Here is a 23,603-nt window from a genome sequence, read left to right as displayed (position 1 = left end):
AATTTTTTCCAATGTGTCAAGTAGTTATCTTTTTGTTTTCTCATGATTTGGTTGGGTCTAATTGTGTTGCTGTCCTGGGGCTCTGTGGGGTGTGTTTGTGTTTGTGTACAGAGCCCCATGACCAGCTTGCTTAGGGCACTCTTTTCCAGGTTCATCTCTCTGTAGGTGATGGCTTTGTTATGGAAGGTTTGGGAATCGCTTCCTTTTAGGTGGTTGTAGAATTTAACGGCTCTTTTCTGGATTTTGATAATTAGTGGGTATCGGCCTAATTCTGCTCTGCATGCATTATTTGGTGTTCTACGTTGTCCACTGAGGATATTTTTGCAGAATTCTGCATGCAGAGTCTCAATTTCATGTTTGTCCCATTTTGTGAAGTCTTGGTTGGTGAGCGGACCCCAGACCTCACAATCATAAAGGGCATGATTCAAGTATGACTGATTCAAGTATTTTTAGCCAGATCCAAATTGGTATGTTGAAATTTATGTTCCTTTTGATGGCATAGAAAGCCCTTCTTGCCTCGTCTCTCAGATCGTTCACAGCTTTGTGGAAGTTACCTGTGGCGCTGATGTTTAGGCCAAGGTATGTATCGTTTTTTTGTGTGCTCTAGGGCAACAGTGTCTAGATGGAATTTGTATTTGTGGTCCTGGCGACTGGACCTTTTTTGGAACACCATTATTTTGGTCTTACTGAGATTTACTGTCAGAGCCCAGGTCTGACAGAATCTGTGCAGAAGATCTAGGTGCTGCTGTATGCCCTCATTGGTTGGTGACAGAAGCACCAGATCATCAGCAAACAGTAGACATTTAACTTCGGATTCTAGTAGGGTGAAGCCGGGTGTTGCAGACTTTTCTAGTGCCCGCGCCAATTCGTTGATATATATTTTGAAGAGGGTGGGGCTTAAGCTGCATCCCTGTCTCACCCCACGATCCTGTGTGAAGAAATTTGTGTTTTTTGCCAATTTTCACCGCACACTTGTTGTTTGTGTACATGGATTTTATAATGTCATATGATTTACCCCCAACACCACTTTCCATCAATTTGTATAGCAGACCCTCATGCCAAATTGAGTCGAAGGCTTTTTTGAAATCAACAAAGCATGAGAAGACTTTGTCTTTGCTTTGGTTTGTTTGATTGTCAATTAGGGTGTGCAGGGTGAATACATGGTCTGTTGTACGGTAATTTGGTAAAAAGCCAATTTGACATTTGGTCAGTACATTGTTTTCATTGAGGAAATGTACGAGTCTGCTGTTAATAATAATGCAGAGGATTTTCCCAAGGTTACTGTTGACGCATATCCCACGGTAGTCAAAATTTGTCTCCACTTTTATGGATTGGGGTAGGGAAGCTCTACTTCACTCACGATCTATCTATCACTCTTCTCCTCGCTCTACTTCATTCCCTCTATCTCTCTCCTCCTCGCTCTACTTCACTCCCTCTATCTATCTCTCTCCTCCTCGCTCTACTTCACTCCCTCTCTCTCTCTCCTCCTCGCTCTACTTCACTCCCTCTATCTATCTATCTATCTATCTCCTCCTCGCTCTACTTCACTCCCTCTATCTATCTCTCTCTCCTCCTCGCTCTACTTCACTCTCTCTTTCTATCTCTCTCTTCTCCTCGCTCTACCTCTCTCTCTATCTATCTCACTCTTTCTTCTCCTCGCTCTACCTCTCTCTCTATCTCTCTCTTCTCCTCGCTCTACCGCTCTCTCTATCTGTCTCCTCCTTGATCTCCTTCCCTCCCTCACTCTATCTGTCTCCCCTCCCTCCAAGCCCATTATTCTGTGTGACAGTTTCTCTGTTATGGCCGTCTGCATTGAGGACGTCCTGATAACCCACGCACCGATAGCTACAGCGCCCTTAATCATCATCTCTCTCTCTCTCTCTCTCTCTCTCTCTCTCTCTCTCTCTCTCTCTAAGACACATTGTAGTTTATAGGTGTGTGCTTCATCATAACTCCCCCTAACCTGTCTACACTATTATACTAGAACCTCTCCTTTCTACACTATTATACTAGAAACTATCCTCTCTACACTATTATACTAGAACATATCCTCTCTACAGTATTATACTAGAACCTCTCCTCTCTACACTATTATACTAGAACCTATCCTCTCTACACAATAGGTCTAGAACCTATCCTGTGTACACTATAGGACTAGAACCTATCCTTTGTACACTATAGAACTAGAACCTATCCACACTATAGGACTAGAACCTCTCCTCTCTACTCTGTTGGACTAGAACCTTACCTCTCTACACTATAGGACTAGAACCTATCCTCTCTACACTATAGGACTAGAACCTCTTTACACTATATAACATGAACCTATCCTCTCTACACTGTAGGACTAGAACCCTAAATCTCTACACTATAGGACTAAAACATATCCTCTCTACACTATAGGAACATTATACCCTACATCTCTACACTATAGGACTGGAACCTATCCTGTCTACACTGTAGGGCCAATCTCTGACATACAAGAGGTCTAACTTGTTAGGTTATGCTCTTCCTGTGCTTCAAAAAAAGCCAAATAGCCATACAATTTTGTAACTACCCTGTATCGCATAGCCTCTAATGGTTTACTATGGTGTAGCATATATTTCTTATATCTGGGTTGAAGATTTATAAAAAAATGCTGCCATTCACCTGATGTGTAGCCAGCCAATTGTGTTCTAATAGGTTGTGTCTGATCCCAGCTCCACCTGTGATGTCGCTTGCAACTGCAGGCCAATGAGCTGCCTTCTGCACCACCGACCTGAATTACATTTGTCTCTCTTTTCATTTGTTTTATTTTCCTCTTTTTCACTCCCTCCCTTGCTCGTGATTTATTTGTTTTCCAGTACAAGATGGAGGAGACAGGGAGAGAGTTAGGGAGGGATGGAGAGGGGGAGTGAGTGAGGAGGGAGAGGGGGGGGACAGAGGTGTTTACAGGTGGCAGCCACAGCAACAGAATGTGGAGATTAAATCTCACAGAGGAGATATGGAGAGAGGGAGGGGTTTTCACGGACGAGAAAGAGAGAAATAGGAAAATAACATAGAGATGGAAGGGGTTGGGTTGAGAGAGGGAGGGGGAAAGGGAAAGGGAAAAAGAAAGAGGACAAATCTCTGTTCTACGTCTATTCAGAATGAGATCCCATGATGTCCCATTGATTTATCGTATGTACAGTAGTCAAAAGGTTGGACACACCTACTCATTCCAGGGATTATTGTTCGTTTTTACTATTTTCTACATTGTAGAATAATAGTGAAGACATCAAAACTATGAAATAACGCATATGAAATCATGTAGTAACCAAAAAAGTTAAAGTTAAACAAATCAAAATATATTTTATATTTGAGATTCTTAAAAGTAGCCACCCGTTGCCTTGATGACAGCTTTGCACACTCTTTGCATTCTCTCAACCAGCTTCATGAGGTAGTCACCTGGAATGCATTTCAATTAACAGGTGTGCCTTGTTTAAAGTTAATTTGTGGAATTTATTTTCTTCTTAATTTGAGCCAATCATCGTGTTGTGACAAGGTAGGGGTGGTATACAGAAGATAGCCCTATTTGGTAAAAGACCATGTCCATATTATGGCAAGAACAGCGCAAATAAGCAAAGAGGAACAACAGTCCATCATTACTTTAAGACGTGAAGGTCAGTCAATCCAGAAAATGTCAAGAACTTTCTTCAAGTGCAGTCACAAAAATCATCAAGCGCTATGATGAAACTGGCTCTCATGAGGACCGCCACAGGAAAGGAAGACTACTGCAGAGGATAGGTTCATTAGGTTCATGCAGCCCGATGTCAGGGTGTGTATGAAGGTGAAGTCAGGTGCAGGAGAGCAGAGTCTGATAAATAAAGTGCACTTTATTATAGTTCCAAACCTGGAGCACAACAACACAAACACGCTCAAAAAACGGAACAATAAAGTAAAAGCGCTTAACGAACATCACTTGACATGAAAACAATTACACACAAAACATGATGGGAAACAGAGGGTTAAATACAAGTAGATTGATTGGGGAAATGAAAACCAGGTGTGCATGGAAACAAGACAAGACAAATGGATATATGAAACATGGAGCGGCGATGGCTAGAAAGCCTGTGACGTCGATCTCCGAACGCCACCCGAACAAGGAGAGGAGCCGACTGACAGTACCCCCCCTTGACGCGCGGCTCCTCATTCTACCCAAACCTCACTGTCAAGATGACTGTGGGAGACGGAGAGGTGACAAAGGAGCACTCAGAACAATCAGAGAGGGAAAGGCGAGGGAGGGGGAGAGAAAGAAAGACAGACAGACAGAAAGAAAGGATCAAAGAAAGATGCATATAATATGAGAGGTGAGTAAGTAAATTAGGTGGAAGAGAGAGAACAGGGGAGAGAGAGAGAGAGAGCAAGAGAGAGACAGAGAGACATACATAGAGAGAGAGAGAGAGAGACAGAGATTTCACTTTTGTAAATTATCTACCTCACTTGCTTTGGCAATGTTAACATATGTTTCCCATGCCAATAAAGCCCCTTGAATTGATTTGAATTGAGAGAGACCGAGAGGGAGAACACAAAGGGGGATCCATCCGGCGACGGTGAAACTCCCGCAGTAGTTCAGGATCCAAAATATCTGCAACCGGAACCCAGCACCTCTCCTCCGGTCCGTACCCCTCCCACTCCACGAGGTACTGAAGGCCCCTCACCCGACGCCTCCAGGATGGAATGAACGATGCACGCCAGGGCCCTCTCGATGTCCAAAGGGGGCGGAGGGACCTCCCAGCCACAGCCGGCCGGAGGAGAGACACATGGAACGAGGGGTTAATACGATAATAAGAGGGAAATTGTAATCTGTAACATATCTCGTTCACCCTCCTCAGGACTTTAAATTGCCCCACAAACCGCGGACCCAACTTCCGGCAGGGCTGTCGGAGGGGCAGGTTACGGGTCGAGAGCCAGACCCGCCCCCCGGTGCGAACACAGGGGTCTCACTGCGGTGGCGGTCCGCGCTGGTTTTCTAACGACGCGCTGCTCGCTGGAGATGGACACGAGTGCTCTCCCATGTCTCCTCCGCACGTCTAAACCAGTCGTCCACCGCAGGAGTATCGGTCTGACCCTGATGCCATGGTGCCAGAACCGGCTGGTACTCCAATACACACTGAAAGGGGAAGAGGTTAGTGGAGGAGTGGCGAAGCGAGTTCTGTGCCATCTCGGCCCAGGGCACGAACGCTGCCCACTCCCCCGGCCGGTCCTGGCAATAAGACCGCAGAAACCTGCCCACATCTTGGTGGACTCTCTCTACCTGCCCGTTACTCTCGGGTGAAAACCTGAGGTAAGGCTGATCGAGACCCCCAGACGTTCCATGAACGCCCTCCAAACTCTCAACGTGAACTGGGGACCCCGATCGACACTATATCCTCAGGCACCCCGTAGTGCCGGGAGATATGTGTAAACAGGGCCTCCGCAGTCTGTAGGGCCGTAGGGAGACCAGGAAGAGGGAGGAGACGACAGGACTTAGAAAAACAATCCACAACGACCAGGATCGTGGTGTTACCCTGTGAGGGAGGAAGATCTGTTAAGAAATCCACTGAGAGATGTGACCAAGGTCGTTGTGGAACGGGTAAGGGATGTAACTTACCTCTGGGCTTACCTCTGGGCAGTTGTCTCGGAGTCTTACAACATAAAGCCTCCCGTCCTTTGCGAAAGTGGGCCACCAGTACTTCCCAGCCAGACAGCGCACCGTCCAACCGATCCCCGGATGACCAGAGGAGGGAGATGTGTGGGCCCAAGAGATCAACTGCTCACGGACAGCAGACGTGTCATACAGTCTGGACAGTACGTCTGCCTTCTTATTCTGGGAACCTGGTCTGTAGGACAGGGTGAACACAAAACGGGTAAAGAACATGGCCCACCTTGCCTGATGAGGATTCAGTCTCCTCGTTGCCCAGATGTACTCCAGGTTGCGGTGGTCAGTCCAGATGAGGGAAGGGTGTTTAGCCCCCTCAAGCCAATGTCTCCATGCTTTCAACGCTTTAACCACAGCCAACAACTCCCGGTCCCCCATATCATAGTTACGCTCTGCTGGACTGAGCTTCTTCGAGAAGAAAGCACAGCTCCTATCCCATTCTCGGACGTGTCCACCTCCACTATGAATGCCAAAGAGGGATCCGGATGGGCCAGCACTGGAGCCGAAGTAAACAGAGCTCTTAGTTGCCCAAAAGCCCTGTCCGCCTCAGCCGACCACTGCAACCTTATACAGGACCTCTCTTCAGCAATGAGCTAATGGGCCCAGCAACCTGGCCAAAACCCCAGATAAATCTCTGGTAGTAATTGGCAAACCCTAACAATCACTGCACCTCCTTTACCGTGGTGGGAGTCGGCCAATTACGCATGGCTAAAATGCAGTCACTCTCCATCTCCACCCCTGATGTGGAAATGCGATACCCTAGGAAGGAGACGGTCTGCTGAAAGAACAGGCATTTCTCAGCCTTGACATACAGGTCATGCTCCAACAGTCGACCAAGCACCTTGTGCACCAAGGACACATGCTCGGCGCATGTAGCGGAGTAAATCAGAATGTCATCGATATACACCACTACACCCTGCCCGTGCAGGTCCCTGAAAATCTTGTCTACAAAGGATTGGAAAACTGATGGAGCATTCATCAACCTGTACGGCGCGACTCATAATGCCCTGTGGTGGTACTGAATGCGGTCTTCCACTCGTCTCCCTCCCGGATACGCACCAGGTTATACGCACTCCTGAGATCCAGTTTCGTGAAGAAGCGCGCCCCATGCATTGACTCAATCGCCGTAGCGATAAGAGGTAGCGGGTAACTGTACCCCACCGTGATTTGATTGAGTCCTTGATAGTCAATGCACGGGCATAAACCTCCATACTTCTTCTTCACAAAAAAGAAACTCGAGGAGGCAGGTGAAGTAGAGGGCAGAATGTACCCCTGACGCAGGGATTCAGAGACATGCGTATCCATAGCCACCGTCTCCGCTTGCGACAGGGAATACACGTGACTCCTGGGAAGCGCAGCGTCTGCCAGGAGATTTATCGCACAATCCCCCCGTCGATGAGGGGGTAATTGAGTCTCCTACTTTTTACAGAAGGCGAGAGCCATATCAGCATATTCTGGGGGGATGCGCATGGTGGAGACCTGGTCTGGACTTTCCACCGTGGTAGCACCAACGGAAACCCCTACACACCTCCCTGAGTACTCTCGCGACCACCCCGTGAGAGCCCTCTGTTGCCAGGAAATAGTGGGGTTATGCAGAGCCAACCAGGGAAGGCCTGGTACGACAGGAAATGCAGGTGAGTCAATGAGAAAGAGACTGATTCTCTCCTCATGATTCCCCTGCATAGCCAAGGAGATGGTGGCCTCCCTGATTAGCCCGGTCCCTAATGGTCGACTATCTAGAGCGTGTACCGGGAAGGGTCTACCTATAGGAAAAATGGAGCAGCGAAGGCTAGAAAGCTGGTGACGTCGACCGCCAAACGCCGCCCGAACAAGGAGAGGAGCCGACTTCGGCGAAAGTCGTGACACCGAATATATATATATATTTTTTAAATGTAACCTTTCTTGAACTGGACAAGTCAGTTCAGAACAAATTCTTATTTACAATGATGGCCTACCCCGGCCAAATCCGGACGACGCTGAGACAAATGTGCACCACCCTATGGGACTCCCAATCACAGTCGGATGTGATTCAGTGGCTGTAGTGACGCCTCTTGCACTGAGATGCAGGGCTTTAGACCGCTGCGTCACCCAGGGGCCCGCTGAATAAATGAATCAGGCCTACATGGTTGAATTGTTGCAAAGAAACCACTACTACAGGACACAAATAATAAGAAGAGACTTGCTTGGGCCAAGAAACACGAGCAATGGACATTAGACGGGTGGAAATCTGTCCTTTGGTTTGATGGGTCCAAATTTGCTTATTCTACAAGGTAGAAAATAGTAAAAACAAAGAAAAACCCTTCATTGAGTAGGTGTGTCCAAACTTTTGACTGGTACTGTTTGTCTTTGGCCCGGGAGTATGTGTTTGTGTTCTTGTGTGTAATCTCTGTTGTGATGTCACAGAGGATTTAGTGGAGGTATTTCCTTTGTGTATGAAAACAGGACGAAGTGCGAAGATACATAAAGCAGGATTCTATATACTGATAATACACCCTCCCCCTCCTCCTATCCCTTCTCTCCCTCCGTCCGTGACTCCCTCCTCCTCACCCCGCCTGCCTGCCTGTCAGCCTCCCTCCCTCCCTAATATATCACAGTTCCACATCTTAGCAGAATGTTTAAATCTGCAGTCAAAAATTGTTATTTCACCTGAAGGGAATTGTTTTAGACTGTTTAAACGCTTTGAGACCTGACGTCCCCCTGACATCTGTGGGGCTTTCTGATCCAGTTGAAGGGGCACAAAAAGAGTAGACTGAAGCATTTAGGAGTGCATTTGGCCAGTTTGATTTGTCTCCTGTGTGTGTGTCTCTGTGGGTTGAGAGCGGCTGAGTGATCGACCCCACTGTTCTGAGTCACTGCTGACAAAAGGACCCACGGAGCGGGCGGCCTCGTTGTGCCTGTCTGAAATGATTATGGTGACGGTGAGACGGGGGGGGGGGGGGGGGCTTCTGGGTCCTCATTCTACCCAAACCTCACTGTCAAGATGACTGTGGGAGACGGAGAGGTGACAAAGGAGCACTCAGAACAATCAGAGAGGGAAAGGCGAGGGAGGGGGAGAGAAAGAAAGACAGACAGACAGAAAGAAAGGATCAAAGAAAGATGCATATAATATGAGAGGTGAGTAAGTAAAGTAGGTGGAAGAGAGAGAACAAGGGAGAGAGAGAGAGAGCAAGAGAGAGAGAGACATACATAGAGAGAGAGAGACAGAGATTTCACTTTTGTAAATTATCTACCTCACTTGCTTTGGCAATGTTAACATATGTTTCCCATGCCAATAAAGCCCCTTGAATTGATTTGAATTGAGAGAGACCGAGAGGGAGAACACAATTGGACCCAACCAAATCATGAGAAAACATAAAGACTTACACTAGCCCAAGCCAATGGCATGGACCAGATGCTCAGCAGGCTCTGCTCACACTTACTGGCCTGAGGCCAAACCACACGACCAACAACATTGGACACTTTATGGAACACAAAGCATTCACTATATCATCCTGGAATATCCCAGGCCTGAGGTCACCAAAGAAATCAACAATACAGACATTGTCATCCTGCAAGAAACCTGGTATAGAGGAGACGGACTCACTGGTTGCTTATTTTCCACCATAATTTGCAAATAAATTCATTAAAAATCCTACAATGTGATTTTCTGGAGAAAAAAAAATCTAATTTTGTCTGTCATAGTTGAAATGTACCTATGATGAAAATTACAGGCCTCTCTCATCTTTTTAAGTGGGAGAACTTTCACAATTGGTAGCTGACTAAATACTTTTCTGCCCACTGTATATCCCCCCACTAGAATCCCCATACTTTAATGAAGACAGCTTCTCCATCCTGGAGGGGGAAATCAATAATTTCCAGGCCCAGGGACATGTACTAGTCTGTGGCGACCTAAATGCCAGAACCGGACAAGAACCTGACACCCTCAGCACACAGGGGGACAAACACCTGCCTGCAGGTGACAGCATTCCCTCCCCCATATGCCCCCCTAGGCACAACTATGACAACATAACCAACAAAAACGGGTCACAACTCCTGCAGCTCTGTCGCACGCTGGGTATGTACATAGTCAATGGTAGGCTTCGAGTGCACTCCTATGGTAGGTACACCTATAGCTCATCTCTTGGCAGTAGTACTGTAGACTACTTTATCACTGACCTCAACCCAGAGTCTCTTAGAGCGTTCACAGTCAGCCCACTGACACCCCTATCAGACCACAGCAAAATCACAGTCTACTTGAACAGAGCAGTACTCAATCATGAGGCATCAAAGCCAAATGAACTGAGTAACATTAAGAAATACTATAAATGGAAGGAATGCAGTTTGGAAACCTACCAAAAACAATTAGGCAACAACAAATTCAATCCCTTTTAGACAATTTCCTGGGTAAAACGTTCCACTGCAATAGTGAAGGTGTAAACTTGGCAGTAGAAAATCTTAACAGTATATTTGACCTCTCAGCTTCCCTATCAAATCTAAAAAATCTCAAATAGAAAACCGAAGAAAATGAACAACAATGACAAATGGTTTGATAAAGAATGCAAAAATCTAAGAAAGAAACTGAGAAACCTGTCCAACCAAAAACATAGAGACCCGAAAAACCTGAGTCTACGCATTCAATATGTTGAATCACTAAAACAAGACAGAAATACAGTACGGAAAAAGAAGGAACAGCACGTCAGAAATCAGCTCAATGTAATTGAAGAATTCATAGACTCTAACCACTTCTGGGAAAATTTGAAATCACTAAACAAGCAACAACACGAAGAATTATCTATCCAAATTGGAGATGTATGGGTAAACAACTTCTCCAATCTTTTTGGCTCTATAACAAAGAATAAAGGGCAAAAACATATACAGGATCAAAGACAAATCTTAGAATCAACTATTAAAGACTACCAGAACCCACTGGATTCTCCAACTACCTTGAATGAGCTACATGACAAAATAAAAACCCTCCAACCCAAAAAGGCCTGTGGTGTTGATGGTATCCTTAATGAAATTATCAAATATACTGACAACAAATTCCAATTGGCGATACTAAAGCTCTTCAGCATCATCCTCAGCTCTGGCATCTTCCCCAATATTTGGAACCAAGGACTGATCACCCCAATCCACAAAAGTGGAGACAAATTTGACCCCAATAACTACCGTGGGATATGCGTCAACAGCAACCTTGGGAAAATCCTCTGCATTATCATTAACAGCAGACTAGTACATTTCCTCAATGAAAACAATGTACTGAGCAAATGTCAAGTTAGATTTTTACCAAATTACCTTACAACAGACCATGTATTCACCCTGCACACCCTAATTGACAACCAAACAAACCAAAACAAAGGCAAAGTCTTCTCATGCTTTGTTGATTTAAAAAAAGCCTTCGACTCAATTTGCAATGAGGGTCTGCTATACAAATGGATGGAAAGTGGTGTTGGGGGTAAAACATACAACATTATAAAATCCATGTACACAAACAACAAGTGTGCGGTTAAAATTGGCATAAAACACACAAATTTCTCCCCACAGGGCCGTGGGGTGAGACAGGGATGCAGCTTAAGCCCCACCCTCTTCAACATATATATTGACGAATTGGCGCGGGCACTAGAAAAGTCTGCAGCACCCGGGCCTCACCCTACTGGAATCTGAAGTAAAATGTCTACTGTTTGCTGATGATCTGGTGCTTCTGTCACCAACCAAGGACGGCCTACAGCAGCACCTAGATATTCTGCACAGATTCTGCCAGACCTGGGCCCTGACAGTAAATCTCAGTAAGACCAAAATAATCGTGTTCCAAAAAAGATCCAGTCGCCAGGACCACAAATACCAAATTCCATCTAGACACCATTGCCCTAGAGCACCCAAAAAAACTATACATACCTTGGCCTAAACATCAGCGCCACAGGTAACTTCCACAAAGCTGTGAACGATCTGAGAGACCAGGCAAGAAAGGCATTCTATGCCATCGAAAGGAACATAAAATTCAACATACCAATTAGGATCTGGCTAAAAATACTTGAATCAGTCATAGAGCCCATTGCCCATTCTGGTTGTGTACAATGTAGAACACCAAATAATGCATGCAGAGCAGAATTAGGCCGATACCCACTAATGATCAAAATCCAGAAAAGAGACGTTAAATTCTACAACCACCTAAAAGGAAGCGATTCCCAAACCTTCCATATCAAAGCCATCACCTACAGAGATGAACCTGGAGAAGAGTCCCCTAAGCAAGCTGGTCTTGGGGCTCTGTTCACAAACACAAACACACCCCACAGAGCCCCAGGACAGCAGCACAATCAGACCTAATCAAATCATGAGAAAACAAAAAGATAATTACTTGACACGTTGGAAAGAATTAACAAAAAGACAGAGCAAACTAGAATGCAGAGAGTACACAGTGGCAGAATACCTGACCACTGTGACTGACCCAAACTTAAGGAAAGTACAGACTCAGTGAGCATAGCCTTGCTATTGAGAAAGGCCGCCGTAGGCAGACATGGCTCTCAAGAGAAGACAGGCTATGTGCACACTGCCCACAAAATGAGGTGGAAACTGAGCTGCACTTCCTAACCTCCTGCCCAATGCATGACCATATTAGAGACACATATTTCCCTCAGATTACACAGATCAACAAAGAATTCGGGAACAAACCCAATTTGGATAAACTCCCATATCTACTGGGTGAAATTACACAGTGTGCCATCACAGCAGCAAGATTTGTGACCTGTTGCCACAAGAAAAGGGCAACCAGTGAAGAACAAACACCATTGTAAATACAACCCATATTTATGCTTATTTATTTTCCCTTGTGTACTTTAACCATTTGTACAACACTGTATATATACAGTATATATATATATATATATATATATAATAGGACATTTGTAATGTCTTTATTGTTTTGAAACTTCTATATGTGTAATGTTTACTGTTCATTTTGATTGTTTATTTTGCTTTTGTATATTATCTACCTCACTTGCTTTGGCAATATGTTTCCCATGCCAATAAAGCCCCTTGAATTGAGAGACAGAGAGAGAGAGAGAGACAGTGAGAGAGAGACAGAGAGACAGGGAGAGAGAGACAGTGAGAGAGAGAGAGAGAGAGAGAGACAGACAGACAGACAGACAGACAGACAGACAGACAGACAGACAGACAGACAGACAGACAGACAGACAGACAGACAGACAGACAGACAGACAGAGACATGAAAGAGAGAGAGAGAGAGATAGAGAGAGAGCGAGAGCGACAGGGAGAGAGAGAAAGAGACAGGGAGAGAGAGAGAGAGAGACAGAGAGAAACAGTGAGAGAGAGAGACAGACAGACAGACAGACAGACAGACAGACAGACAGACAGACAGACAGACAGACAGACAGACAGACAGACAGGGAGAGATAGACAGAGAGAGACGCGGAGAGAGAGAGAGAGCGAGAGCGACAGGGAGAGAGAGACAAAGAGACAGGGAGAGAGAGAGAGAAACAGTGAGAGAGAGAGAGAGAGAGAGAGAGAGAGAGACAGACAGACAGACAGACAGACAGACAGACAGACAGACAGACAGACAGACAGACAGACAGACAGACAGACAGACAGACAGACAGGGAGAGATAGACAGAGAGAGAGAGAGAGAGCGACAGGGAGAGAGAGACAGGGAGAGAGACAGAGAGAGAAAAGGGCAACCAGTGAAGAACAAACACCATTGTAAATACAACCCATATTTATGCTTATTTATTTAATCTTGTGTCCTTTAACCATTTGTATATTGTTAAAACACTGTATATATATAATATGACATTTGTAATGTCTTTATTGTTTTGAAACTTCTGTATGTGTAATGTTTACTGTTAATTTTTGTTGTTTTTCACTTTATATATTCACTTTGTATGTTGTCTACCTCACTTGCTTTGGCAATGTTAACACATGTTTCCCATGCCAATAAAGCCCTTGAATTGAATTGAATTGAATTGAATTGACAGGGAGAGAGAGACAGACAGAGAGAAACGGAGAGATAGAGAGTGGGATCTGTATTGGAACAGATGTGAGTGACAGGTTCTCATTCAAAAGGAGGTGGTGGAGGGGGTCAGAGTGGACAAACTAGACACCCATCCCTGGTCCTGGGTTAGAGTCTGGCCACCGTGTCCCTGACTAACCTGGCTGTAGACAGACTGTCATAGTCTGTGATTTCATGGCCCATTGTCTTGGTGATTACCTGGCGCTCCTCAGAGGAACTCAGTCCCAGACAAAGCTTTTACACAGAGAGCAATCCTTGCTGTTCCCTGCTTCAAAAGCCTGGGAAGATGGAAGATGGAAGGGTGTGTGTGTGTGTGTGTGTGTGTGTGTGTGTGTGTGTGTGTGTGTGTGTGTGTGTGTGTGTGTGTGTGTGTGTGTGTGTGTGTGTGTGTGTGTGTGTGTGGATCCAGCTGGAATGCAGCAGATGGAGGAGATAAACAAGAGTAGAGTCAATAAAAAGGACTCCTAAACACACACACCTCACAAACACACATTGGCACAGTCTCACACACAACTTCAAACACACAAACACACACACTTTTTCTTCAGAGATGATTGCTTGGGACAATGCCTTTGATTAGCTTCAGATTTTTATTGAAAAACAGTTTTCAAAGCACTGGCCGAACAATTGACATTGACGGCCAGCTACTGTGGAAGTCATGTAATTTCACCTAGACATTGTTTCATGGTTCACTGCATCACAGTCACACATTGCACTTTAATAATGTTTACGTCACTTTAATAATGTTTACATATTTTGCATGACTCATCTCAGATGTATATACTGTATTATATCCTATTCTACTGTATCTAAGTCTATGCTCTCCCAATATTTATATATTTTTAATTCCATTCCCTTACTTTAGATTTGTGTGTATTGTTGTGAAATTGTTAGATAATACTGTTAGATATTACTGCACGGTTAGAGCTAGAAACACAAGCATTTCGCTACACCCACAATACCACGTGTATGTGACAAATACAATTTCATGTGACACCCTTAGTGGATGTTGTGTCGAAGCCCATCACGATTCATAGCTGAGTTGACTCTCCTTTCCTCTACCACCTAATGTAATGTTTTATCTCTAGTTTTTGTCCCTGGTTTGAGTTGAGTCCCTAGTCTGGTGATGTTATGTCTCTTTACATGTGTTTCTCTTGCTACGTCATTCAGAGTTTTTGTCTGTGTGTTACTGTAATATCAGGTGCCTCACTGGACGGCGCTATCAGGGAGACTGTAGATCAGCTGAAGTGATATACTGGACAATGAAGGAACACGCCAGCACACACCTGATAACGCTCTACAGTATTTATCACACACACACACACACACACACACACACACACACACACACAGCTGATATTGTCTGTCCCTGTGGAGGTGCGGTGAATGGAGGGAATTATATTCTCTATCTTTTCATTCTTTATCTGACTGTGACTGTATTATAGGGTTCCAGCAAAAACATCCCTTCCTACCAAAATCCACTGCTTGAATTTTAGATAAAAATGATCTGATCCCCCCCTCCCCCCCTAAAATTAACAGACTTACAAAGAGGGAAAGATGTAGGAGGGCTATCTCTACCAAACTTTAAATTGTAATTCCAGTCACTAGCGTATCGCCCCATCCTCAATTGGCTTAGACCTGATTCTTCCGCCCCCTGGCTGAATACACAGAGATATGGTGTCTCCTATTGCCCTGGAAGAGGTGCCACCCAAGCTTGTTATTAGCTCTGGTTCAGGGCTTTGAGCCAACGTTCGGACGTTCAAACATCCTCCATATTAGCCAGTCCTCTGTAGGCAACTAGCTAGTGTATAATTATGTAATTTAGTGAAGTGGGAATGATAGGCCTACTATATCCTTATATCCTAAACACATTATAATGCACGTCATTTCATGATGCTAAGCGCTTCAAGCCAAGCCTCCATGTCCAACCCTCGCTCGCTCTCTCCCCACCTGCAAAATTCCAGTCGCATCTCACGCCCTACACTTGTCTGTCCATTAGGTTGGCCGGTCTATAGCAAGCTGGTCCATCTGCATTGTTTGGTCATTTAATGAGCTAAATGTAAAAATGGTGGCGATTTCACAAGTCAAAAAAGGAACAGAAAGGAACTTTTTGTGGGTTTGAACTAGTTCAGAACTTTATTTTGCTGGTTGGCAGAGTGGAACGGAACGAAAACAATCATTTTGTTTTCACTGATATATCCCTTAAACGATGTAAAGTACGCTTTGGTCCTTTTATTGCTCACACAATTTCTATTTGTCACAAATTTTAAAAACAATGTAGCTGGTAATCAAAATGACATGCCTAGACTCCAATATTTCACAATAGTACATTGCGAAATGGAGGGCAGCCATTGCATCTGCCCAATGGTCCACATGTGGATTCCATACCCTTGCCGATATCATGGACAGGAATGGTTTGAGAACAATTCTAAGATTTGAAAGACACATTACCAGGTAACTCGTTTCATTTTTTAGAAATGTACAACTTAGGTCAACTATGCTGTTCTATGGAGTCCCTTGGAAACCCAACTACCGAACCGTCCGATAATGGGATTTATAAAGAAAGTATCTGGGCTTCCGAAAGGACTATTCTCCATAATATATAAACAGCTTTTGGAAAGCTCATATTCTGAGTTAGCCATTAAACAAGCATGGTCCACAGACCAACAACCGTTAACACTGAAACAGAATATGGACAAAATATGACCATGGCATCCTGTAATCCGAACAATCAATTTATTAATTTCAAGTTTTTTCGAAGACTGTATTTAAAGCCAAATCAACTTTTTACGATGAAATTGCTCCAACAGTTCACTGTGTCCCCTAAATCAGGTAGGCCCTGTTCTTCATAGGACATGGGAGTGCCCTGTAGTTAAATGCTTTTGGAACAAAGTTACAAAAGTAATTTCAAAGGGCATGAATGTAAATATTCAATGCTTCACATCCACTATGTTACTTAACGAGGATAACATGTTGAATTTCTGAATCAATCAGACACGATTACTGCTGGCAGGCAGCACTGCCTTAAAAAATATGTTGGCTCTTAGATGGCAGTCACCTCATCACTCCTAATTCATCAGTGGATTCAGTTACTGTTAGAAGGTAGAACATTTGACTTATCGACATTGAGAATGAATGGTGCTAGTCAAGGAACAATCGAGGTCTGGACAAATATACTTGAGTCTTGGATGGAGACATGTTGGCTGGGTGGGGTTGGGGGAATGGAATGGGATTTTCTTGTTGATTTTCCTTTACATACTAAATTGACTATTTCCTAAACTCTGTAACATGAGCAAAATGAGCATTACTTTGTATTGTGTATGTATAAATACAGTACCAGTAAAAAGTTTGGACATACCTACTCATTTATGGGTTTTTCTTTATTTGTACTATTTTCTACATTGTAGAATAATAGTGAAGGAATCAAAACTATGAAATAACACCTATGGAATCATGTAGTAACCAAAAAAGTGTTAAACAAATCTAAATAGATTTTAGATTTTAGATTCTTCAACGTAGCCACCCTTTGCCTTGATGACAGCTTTGCACACTATCGGCATTCTCTCAACCAGCTTCATGAAGTAGTCACCTGGAATGCATTTCAATTAACAGGTGTGTGTGCCTTGTTAAAAGTTAAATAGTGGAATTGATTTCCTTCTTAATGTGTTTTAGCCATTCAGTTGTGTTGTGACAAGGTAGGAGTGATATACAGAATATAGCCCTATTTGGTTTAAGGCAATGTCCATATTATGGCAAGAACAGCTCAAATAAGTAAAGAAAAAATGGCAGGCCATCGTTATTTTAAGACATGAAGGTCAGTCAATCGGGATTTTTTTTTTAAACGTTTCTTCAAGTGCAGTGGCAAAAAGCATCAAGCGCTATGATGAAACTGGCTCTCATGAGGACCGCCACAGGAAAGAAAGACCCAGGGTTACCTCTGCTGCAGAGGATAAGTTCATTAGAGTTACCAGCCTCAGAAATTGCAGCCCAAATAAATGCTTCACAGAGTTCAAGTAACAGACACATCTCATAATCAACTGTTCAGAATAGACTGTGTGAATCAGCCCTTCATGGTCAAATTGCTACAAAGAAACCACTACTAAAGGACACCAATAATATGAAGAGACTTGCTTTGGCCAAGAAACATGAGCAATGGACATTAGACCAGTGGGAATCTGTCCTTTGGCCTGATGAGTTCAAATTTGAGATTTTTGGTTCCACCGTGAAGCATGGAGGAGGAGGTGTGGGTGTGCTTTACTGGTGACACTGTCAGTGATTTATTTAGAATTCAAGGCACACTTAAACAACATGGCTACCACAGCATTCTGCAGCGATACGACATACAATCTGGTTTGCTCTTAGTGGGACTATCATTTGTTTTTCAACATGACAATGACCCAAAACACACCTCCAGGCTGTGTAAGGGCTATTTGACCAAGAAGGAGAGTAATGGTGCTGCATCAGATGACAGGGCCTCCACAATCACCCGACCTCAACCCAATTGATATGGTTTGGGATGAGTTGGACCACAGATTGAAGGAAAAACAGCCATCAAGTGCTCAGTATATGTAGGAACTCCTTCAAGACTGTTTGAAAAGCATTCCAGGTGAATCTGGTTGAGAGAATGCCATGGCAAAAGGTGTCTACCTTAAAGAATCTAAAATGTAAAATATATTTTGATTTGTTTAATAACACTTTTTTGGTTACCACATGATTCCGTTTGTATTATTTCACAGTTTTGATGTTTTCACTATTATTCTACAATGTAGAAAATAGTAAAAATAAAGAAAAACCCTTGAATAAGTAGGTGTGTCCAAAATGTTGACTGGTACTTCATATATATATTTTTCTTCTGAGTGGGTGCAACAGAAATAGATATATGGAAAATAGTAAATGGAAATGTGATAAAAAACGAAATGTATGAAATTATATGAATTTGAAGATATGACCTGTAACCCACAAAAAAGTCTCTCAGTATTACTCTGCCAAGCTCAACTCACCGGAAGTGAAGGTAGGCTGTGTGTGTGCGTGTGTGCATGAACGAGTGTGGACGTAATCAGAAGTTGCAGCAGTTTTTGTCCCAGTTTAAATAGGAGCTACAGCAGAGGGGTTTGATTACCATACAACGCCAGTGACTGATGGGAAAACTCTTCCTCTAGTGACCCAGATTCTCTAGGTTGGGAACGTGTCTGTGTGTGTGTGTCTCTGATCCTGTGTATAAGGTTTGTGTCTTACATTTGTATCATTAAGCATCCAGCTGAATGGATTCCTACAGTATTGCTGCAGTATGTAGCAGTATGTAATGCTAGCTAATTGTTCAGTGTGCTGTTGGAATGTTAATGTTCTTTAGCCTTCTGGAATATGACTGTTTGGCATGCCAAGGATGATGGCTTTTGATTGGCTCGCTCGATATGAGGCGTTTCAGGTTCGTTATTAAACTGTCAATTAGTTCTCATCATCCTAGAGACCGTGTCAATCATGCGGAGACCCACACACATCCTGACAGAAAGGGAGTCAGTTGTTGTTAATTGGCCGAAAATACCTTGTTAGTGGTCGAGGCTGTGGATGAGAGAGTGGTTTTCCACAGCGGTCAGATAGACTTCTCTGTATCGACCACGTCAGAGAGGATGGGAGAGGAAACAAGGACTTGAAATCACAGATCTGAGCCAGCATCAACTGTTAGTTAGCAGCACCATTCACTTCTAATAAAGGCTTAGTATAGCCACTGTTTCCTGGCGCAGTGGATTTTTGGCCATTTAAATAGAGTTGGGGAAAACTGCTGTGTGACTAATGTAGCATCTTATGTCCTTCTTTACCCCCTATCTATTTATGGGTCAATAAAGATAGACTCCCAGGTGACCTGTCACACCAGCACATTGTTTGGTGTTAACCTTCAAGCCAAGATGAGATCTGGGATTTGCCTGCAGTATAGTGTGTGTGTGTGTGCGTTTATTTGTATGAGTGTGTATGTGCCTGTGTGTTTCTGTGTCCAAGCTTGTGTGTGCATCTGAGATTGTGTGTGTCCCTGGTGACAGTGCTGGGTCTGATGTTAAAGTCTAACCTGTGGTGGAGCTCGGTATCAGCTCAGGTGGAGCTCTGGCAGAATTAATGTGTTATACTCTCTCTCTCTCTCTATATATATATATATATATATATATATATATATATATATATATATATATTTAGCATACATTATTGTGGGTGTAGTGATGAAGCTTGTGTTCCTAGCTCTAACAGTGCAGTTGTATCTTCTAGTGATCAATGAGAGATTGTACACACACACACACACACACACAGAGCATGCAGTAAGATGGTGTGCCTGCTTGTGTTCCTATAGCAACAGGGAGGACAATAGAACTCAGCTGCTCCTGTGTGGTGTGTTGTTCTTCTATAGTCAAGTACAAGAAAAATATTGGTTTAATCAACATTGTGCTGACGTCATTTCACCCAACCTTATCAAACAGAATCATGTTGCATCAATGTGGCTATAAAATATAATACATTCATTTTTATTGAAATGACAAGTGTGAGATTGACATTCCCCTGCCTTCCTGCCAAGGTTGAGCTATATACATATACATATATACATCTTGAGCAGAAAACATCAAACATGTCGTTATATACAGTGGGGAGAACAAGTATTTGATACACTGCCTATTTTGCAGGTTTTCCTACTTACAAAGCATGTAGAGGTGTGTAATTTTTTATCATAGATACACTTCAACTGTGAGAGACGGAATCTAAAATCCAGAAAATCACATTGTATGATTTTTAAGTAATTACTTTGCATTTTATTGCATAACATAAGTGTTTGATACATCAGAAAAGCAGAACTTAATATTTGGTACAGAAACCTTTGTTTGCAATTACAGAGATCATATGTTTCCTGTAGTTCTTGACCAGGTTTGCACACACTGCAGCAGGGATTTTGGCCCACTCCTCCATACAGACCTTCTCCAGATCCTTCAGGTTTCGGGGCTGTCGCTGGGCAATACGGACTTTCAGCTCCCTCTTAAGATTTTCTATTGGGTTCAGGTCTGGAGACTGGCTAGGCCACTCCAGAACCTTGAGATGCTTCTTACGGAGCCACTCCTTAGTTGCCCTGGCTGTGTGTTTCGGGTCGTTGTCATGCTGGAAGACCCAGCCACGACCCATCTTCAATGCACTGACTGAGGGAAGAGGGTTGTTGGCCAAGATCTCACGATACATGGCCCCATCCATCCTCCCCTCAATACGGTGCAGTCATCCTGTCCCCTTTTCAGAAAAGCATCCCCAAAGAATGATGTTTCCACCTCCATGCTTCACGGTTGGGATGGTGTTCTTGGGGTTGTACTCGTCCTTCTTCTTCCTCCAAACACGGCGAGTGGAGTTTAGACCAAAAAGCTCTATTTCTGTCTCATCAGACCACATGACGTTCTCCCATTCCTCCTCTGGATCATCCAGATGGTCATTGGCAAACTTCAGACGGGCCTGGACATGCGCTGGCTTGAGCAGGGGGACCTTGCGTGCTCTGCAGGATTTTAATCCATGACGGCGTAGTGTGTTACTAATGGTTTTCTATGAGACTGTGGTCCCAGCTCTCTTCAGGTCAATGACCAGGTCCTGCCCTCGTAGTTCTGGGCTGATCCCTCACCTTCCTCATGATCATTGATGCCCCACGAGGTGAGATCTTGCATGGAGCCCCAGACCGAGGGTGATTGACCGTCATCTTGAACTTCTTCCATTTTCTAATAATTGGCCAACAGTTGTTGCCTTCTCACCAAGCTGCTTGCCTATTGTCCTGTAGCCCATCCCAGCCTTGTGCAGGTCTACAATTTTATCCCTGATGTCCTTACACAGCGCTCTGGTCTTGACCATTGTGGAGAGGTTGGAGTCTGTTTGATTGAGTGTGTGGACAGGTGTCTTTTATACAGGTAACGAGTTCAAACAGGTGCAGGTAATACAGGTAATGAGTGGAGAACAGGAGGAATTCTTAAAGAAAAACTAACAGGTCTGTGAGAGCCGGAATTATTACTGGTTGTTAGGTAATCAAATACTTATGCCATGCAATAAAATGCAAATTAATTACTTAATAATCATACAATGTGATTTTCTGGATTTTTGTTTAAGATTCCGTCTCTCACAGTTGAAGTGTACCTATGATAAAACATTACAGACCTCATATGCTTTGTAAGTAGGAAAACCTGCGTGTATCAAATACTTGTTCTCCCCACTGTACATGCATATACAAAATCGGTGAAACAAACTCTTAAAATGAATGATCAAGGAAAAGAAAACATGTGTGCTAATAGTCTAAGTTCTTATATTTCATGAATCACTTACATTTTGTTCACTATGACGAAAATACTACATTTCTCAGAATGCATTAGTTTAACCCTGAAGTTGACCCTGAGAACTTCAAAAGAAGCCAAACAAATGACATGGTTGGTGGAAATAGAATTGGCCATTCTAAGCACTAAGGTTAAAAGAGAATATGAACATTGTTTCCAAAGGAAATTTATATTCTTTGCGTGTATGAAACTCAATGAAACTCTCATGTTCTATGACTGAGTGGAATTTCTTTGAGTTGCACTGAATTAAATTCTACTTCCTGTCACTCAAACGCAAATAAATATTATACATCCTGCGGGGTGTGGCCAATTCAATTCAAATTTCATCTCATGAGTTGAATGGGAGTCAATTCCAAAATTCTGAATTGAGCCCAACCCTGCTTCCTGATAACAATGGTGTGTGTGTGTGTGTGTGTGTGTGTATGTGTATATCTAGTCTGCAGTGATGGGGACCTGCATAGCCTAGCATCCAGACTGAAGGACTGGTTCGGAGTTCTCCACCTCGACGCCAACCGAGACCTCAAATCCTCTGCCAACTCTGATTCAGCGGCAGGACGTGAGTCACACCATTATCTCTCTCTCTGTGTGTGTGTGTGTGTGTGTGTGTGTGTGTGTGTGTGTGTGTGTGTGTGTGTATTTTTTTCCCCATTTTAATTGCACTGCCATTTGAAAGTCCATTGCTCTTTTCAGTTCTAATGAGGACTGTAGATGATGAGGACAGTGCTCCTACGTGCTCTACTAAATGTCAACATGTCTCACACTTCAAAAGTACAAACTCTCTCCTAGCACTTTACTCAGATTTTGGACTGAAAAGCCCAAAGACAAGAGTCACTGACTGAAGTCAAGACACGAGGGCCTGACTGAAGTCAAGACACGAGGGCCTGAATGAAGTCAAGACACGAAGGCCTGACTGAAGTCAAGACACGAGGGCCTGACTGAAGTCAAGACATGAGGGCCTGACTGAAGTCAAGACACGAGGGCCTGACTGAAGTCAAGACACGTGGCCCTGACTGAAGTCAAGACATGTGGCCCTGACTGAAGTCAAGACACGAGGCCCTGACTGAAGTCAAGACACGAAGGGCCTGCCGAGTGGCACAGTAGTCTAAGGCACTACATCGCAGTGCTAGCTGTGCCACTAGAGATCCTGGTTCGAATCCAGGCTCTGTTGCAGCCGGCAGTAACCAGGAGACCAATGGGGCAGGGCACAACTGGCCCAGCGTCATCGGGGTTAGGGGAGGGTTTGGCTGGCAGGGATGTTCTTGTCCCATCGCCCACCAGCAACTCCTGTGGCAGGCCAGGTGCAATGCACGCTGACACAGTCGCCAAGTGTACGGTGTTTCCTCCAACACATTGGTGCGGTTGGCTTCCAGGTTATGTGGGCATTGTGTCAAGAAGCAGTTGGGTTGTGTTTCGGAGGACACATGCCTCTCATGTACATGTCTGTACGGGAGTTGCAGAGATGAGACAAGACTGTAACCTCCAATTGGATATCACGTATTTGCGGAGATTATTATTTTTTTTATGTAAAAAAATAAGAAACAAGGTCCTGACCTGAAGCCAAGACAAGAGGCCCTGACTGAAGCAAAACAAAAGGTTTCTAAATGCAGAGGCC

At 43.9% G+C, this 23,603-nt stretch overlaps 1 protein-coding gene across 1 annotated transcript in view; it reads left to right on the top strand.

Moving 5' to 3' along the window:
• Positions 1–23,603, top strand: part of LOC115115811 (testican-1-like) — a 476,771-nt gene that overhangs the window by 445,254 nt on the left and 7,914 nt on the right. Inside the window, exon 8 of the mRNA XM_065018580.1 lies at positions 22,428–22,547. Coding sequence (XP_064874652.1) covers positions 22,428–22,547 — 120 coding nt within the window. The remainder of the gene's footprint in view (positions 1–22,427; positions 22,548–23,603) is intronic.

Source organism: Oncorhynchus nerka, linkage group LG5 (assembly GCF_034236695.1).
Source record: "Oncorhynchus nerka isolate Pitt River linkage group LG5, Oner_Uvic_2.0, whole genome shotgun sequence".
Lineage (NCBI taxonomy): Eukaryota > Metazoa > Chordata > Actinopteri > Salmoniformes > Salmonidae > Oncorhynchus > Oncorhynchus nerka.
The sequence above is the reverse complement of the archived record's forward strand: the minus strand, read 5'-3'. Positions and strand labels throughout refer to the sequence as shown.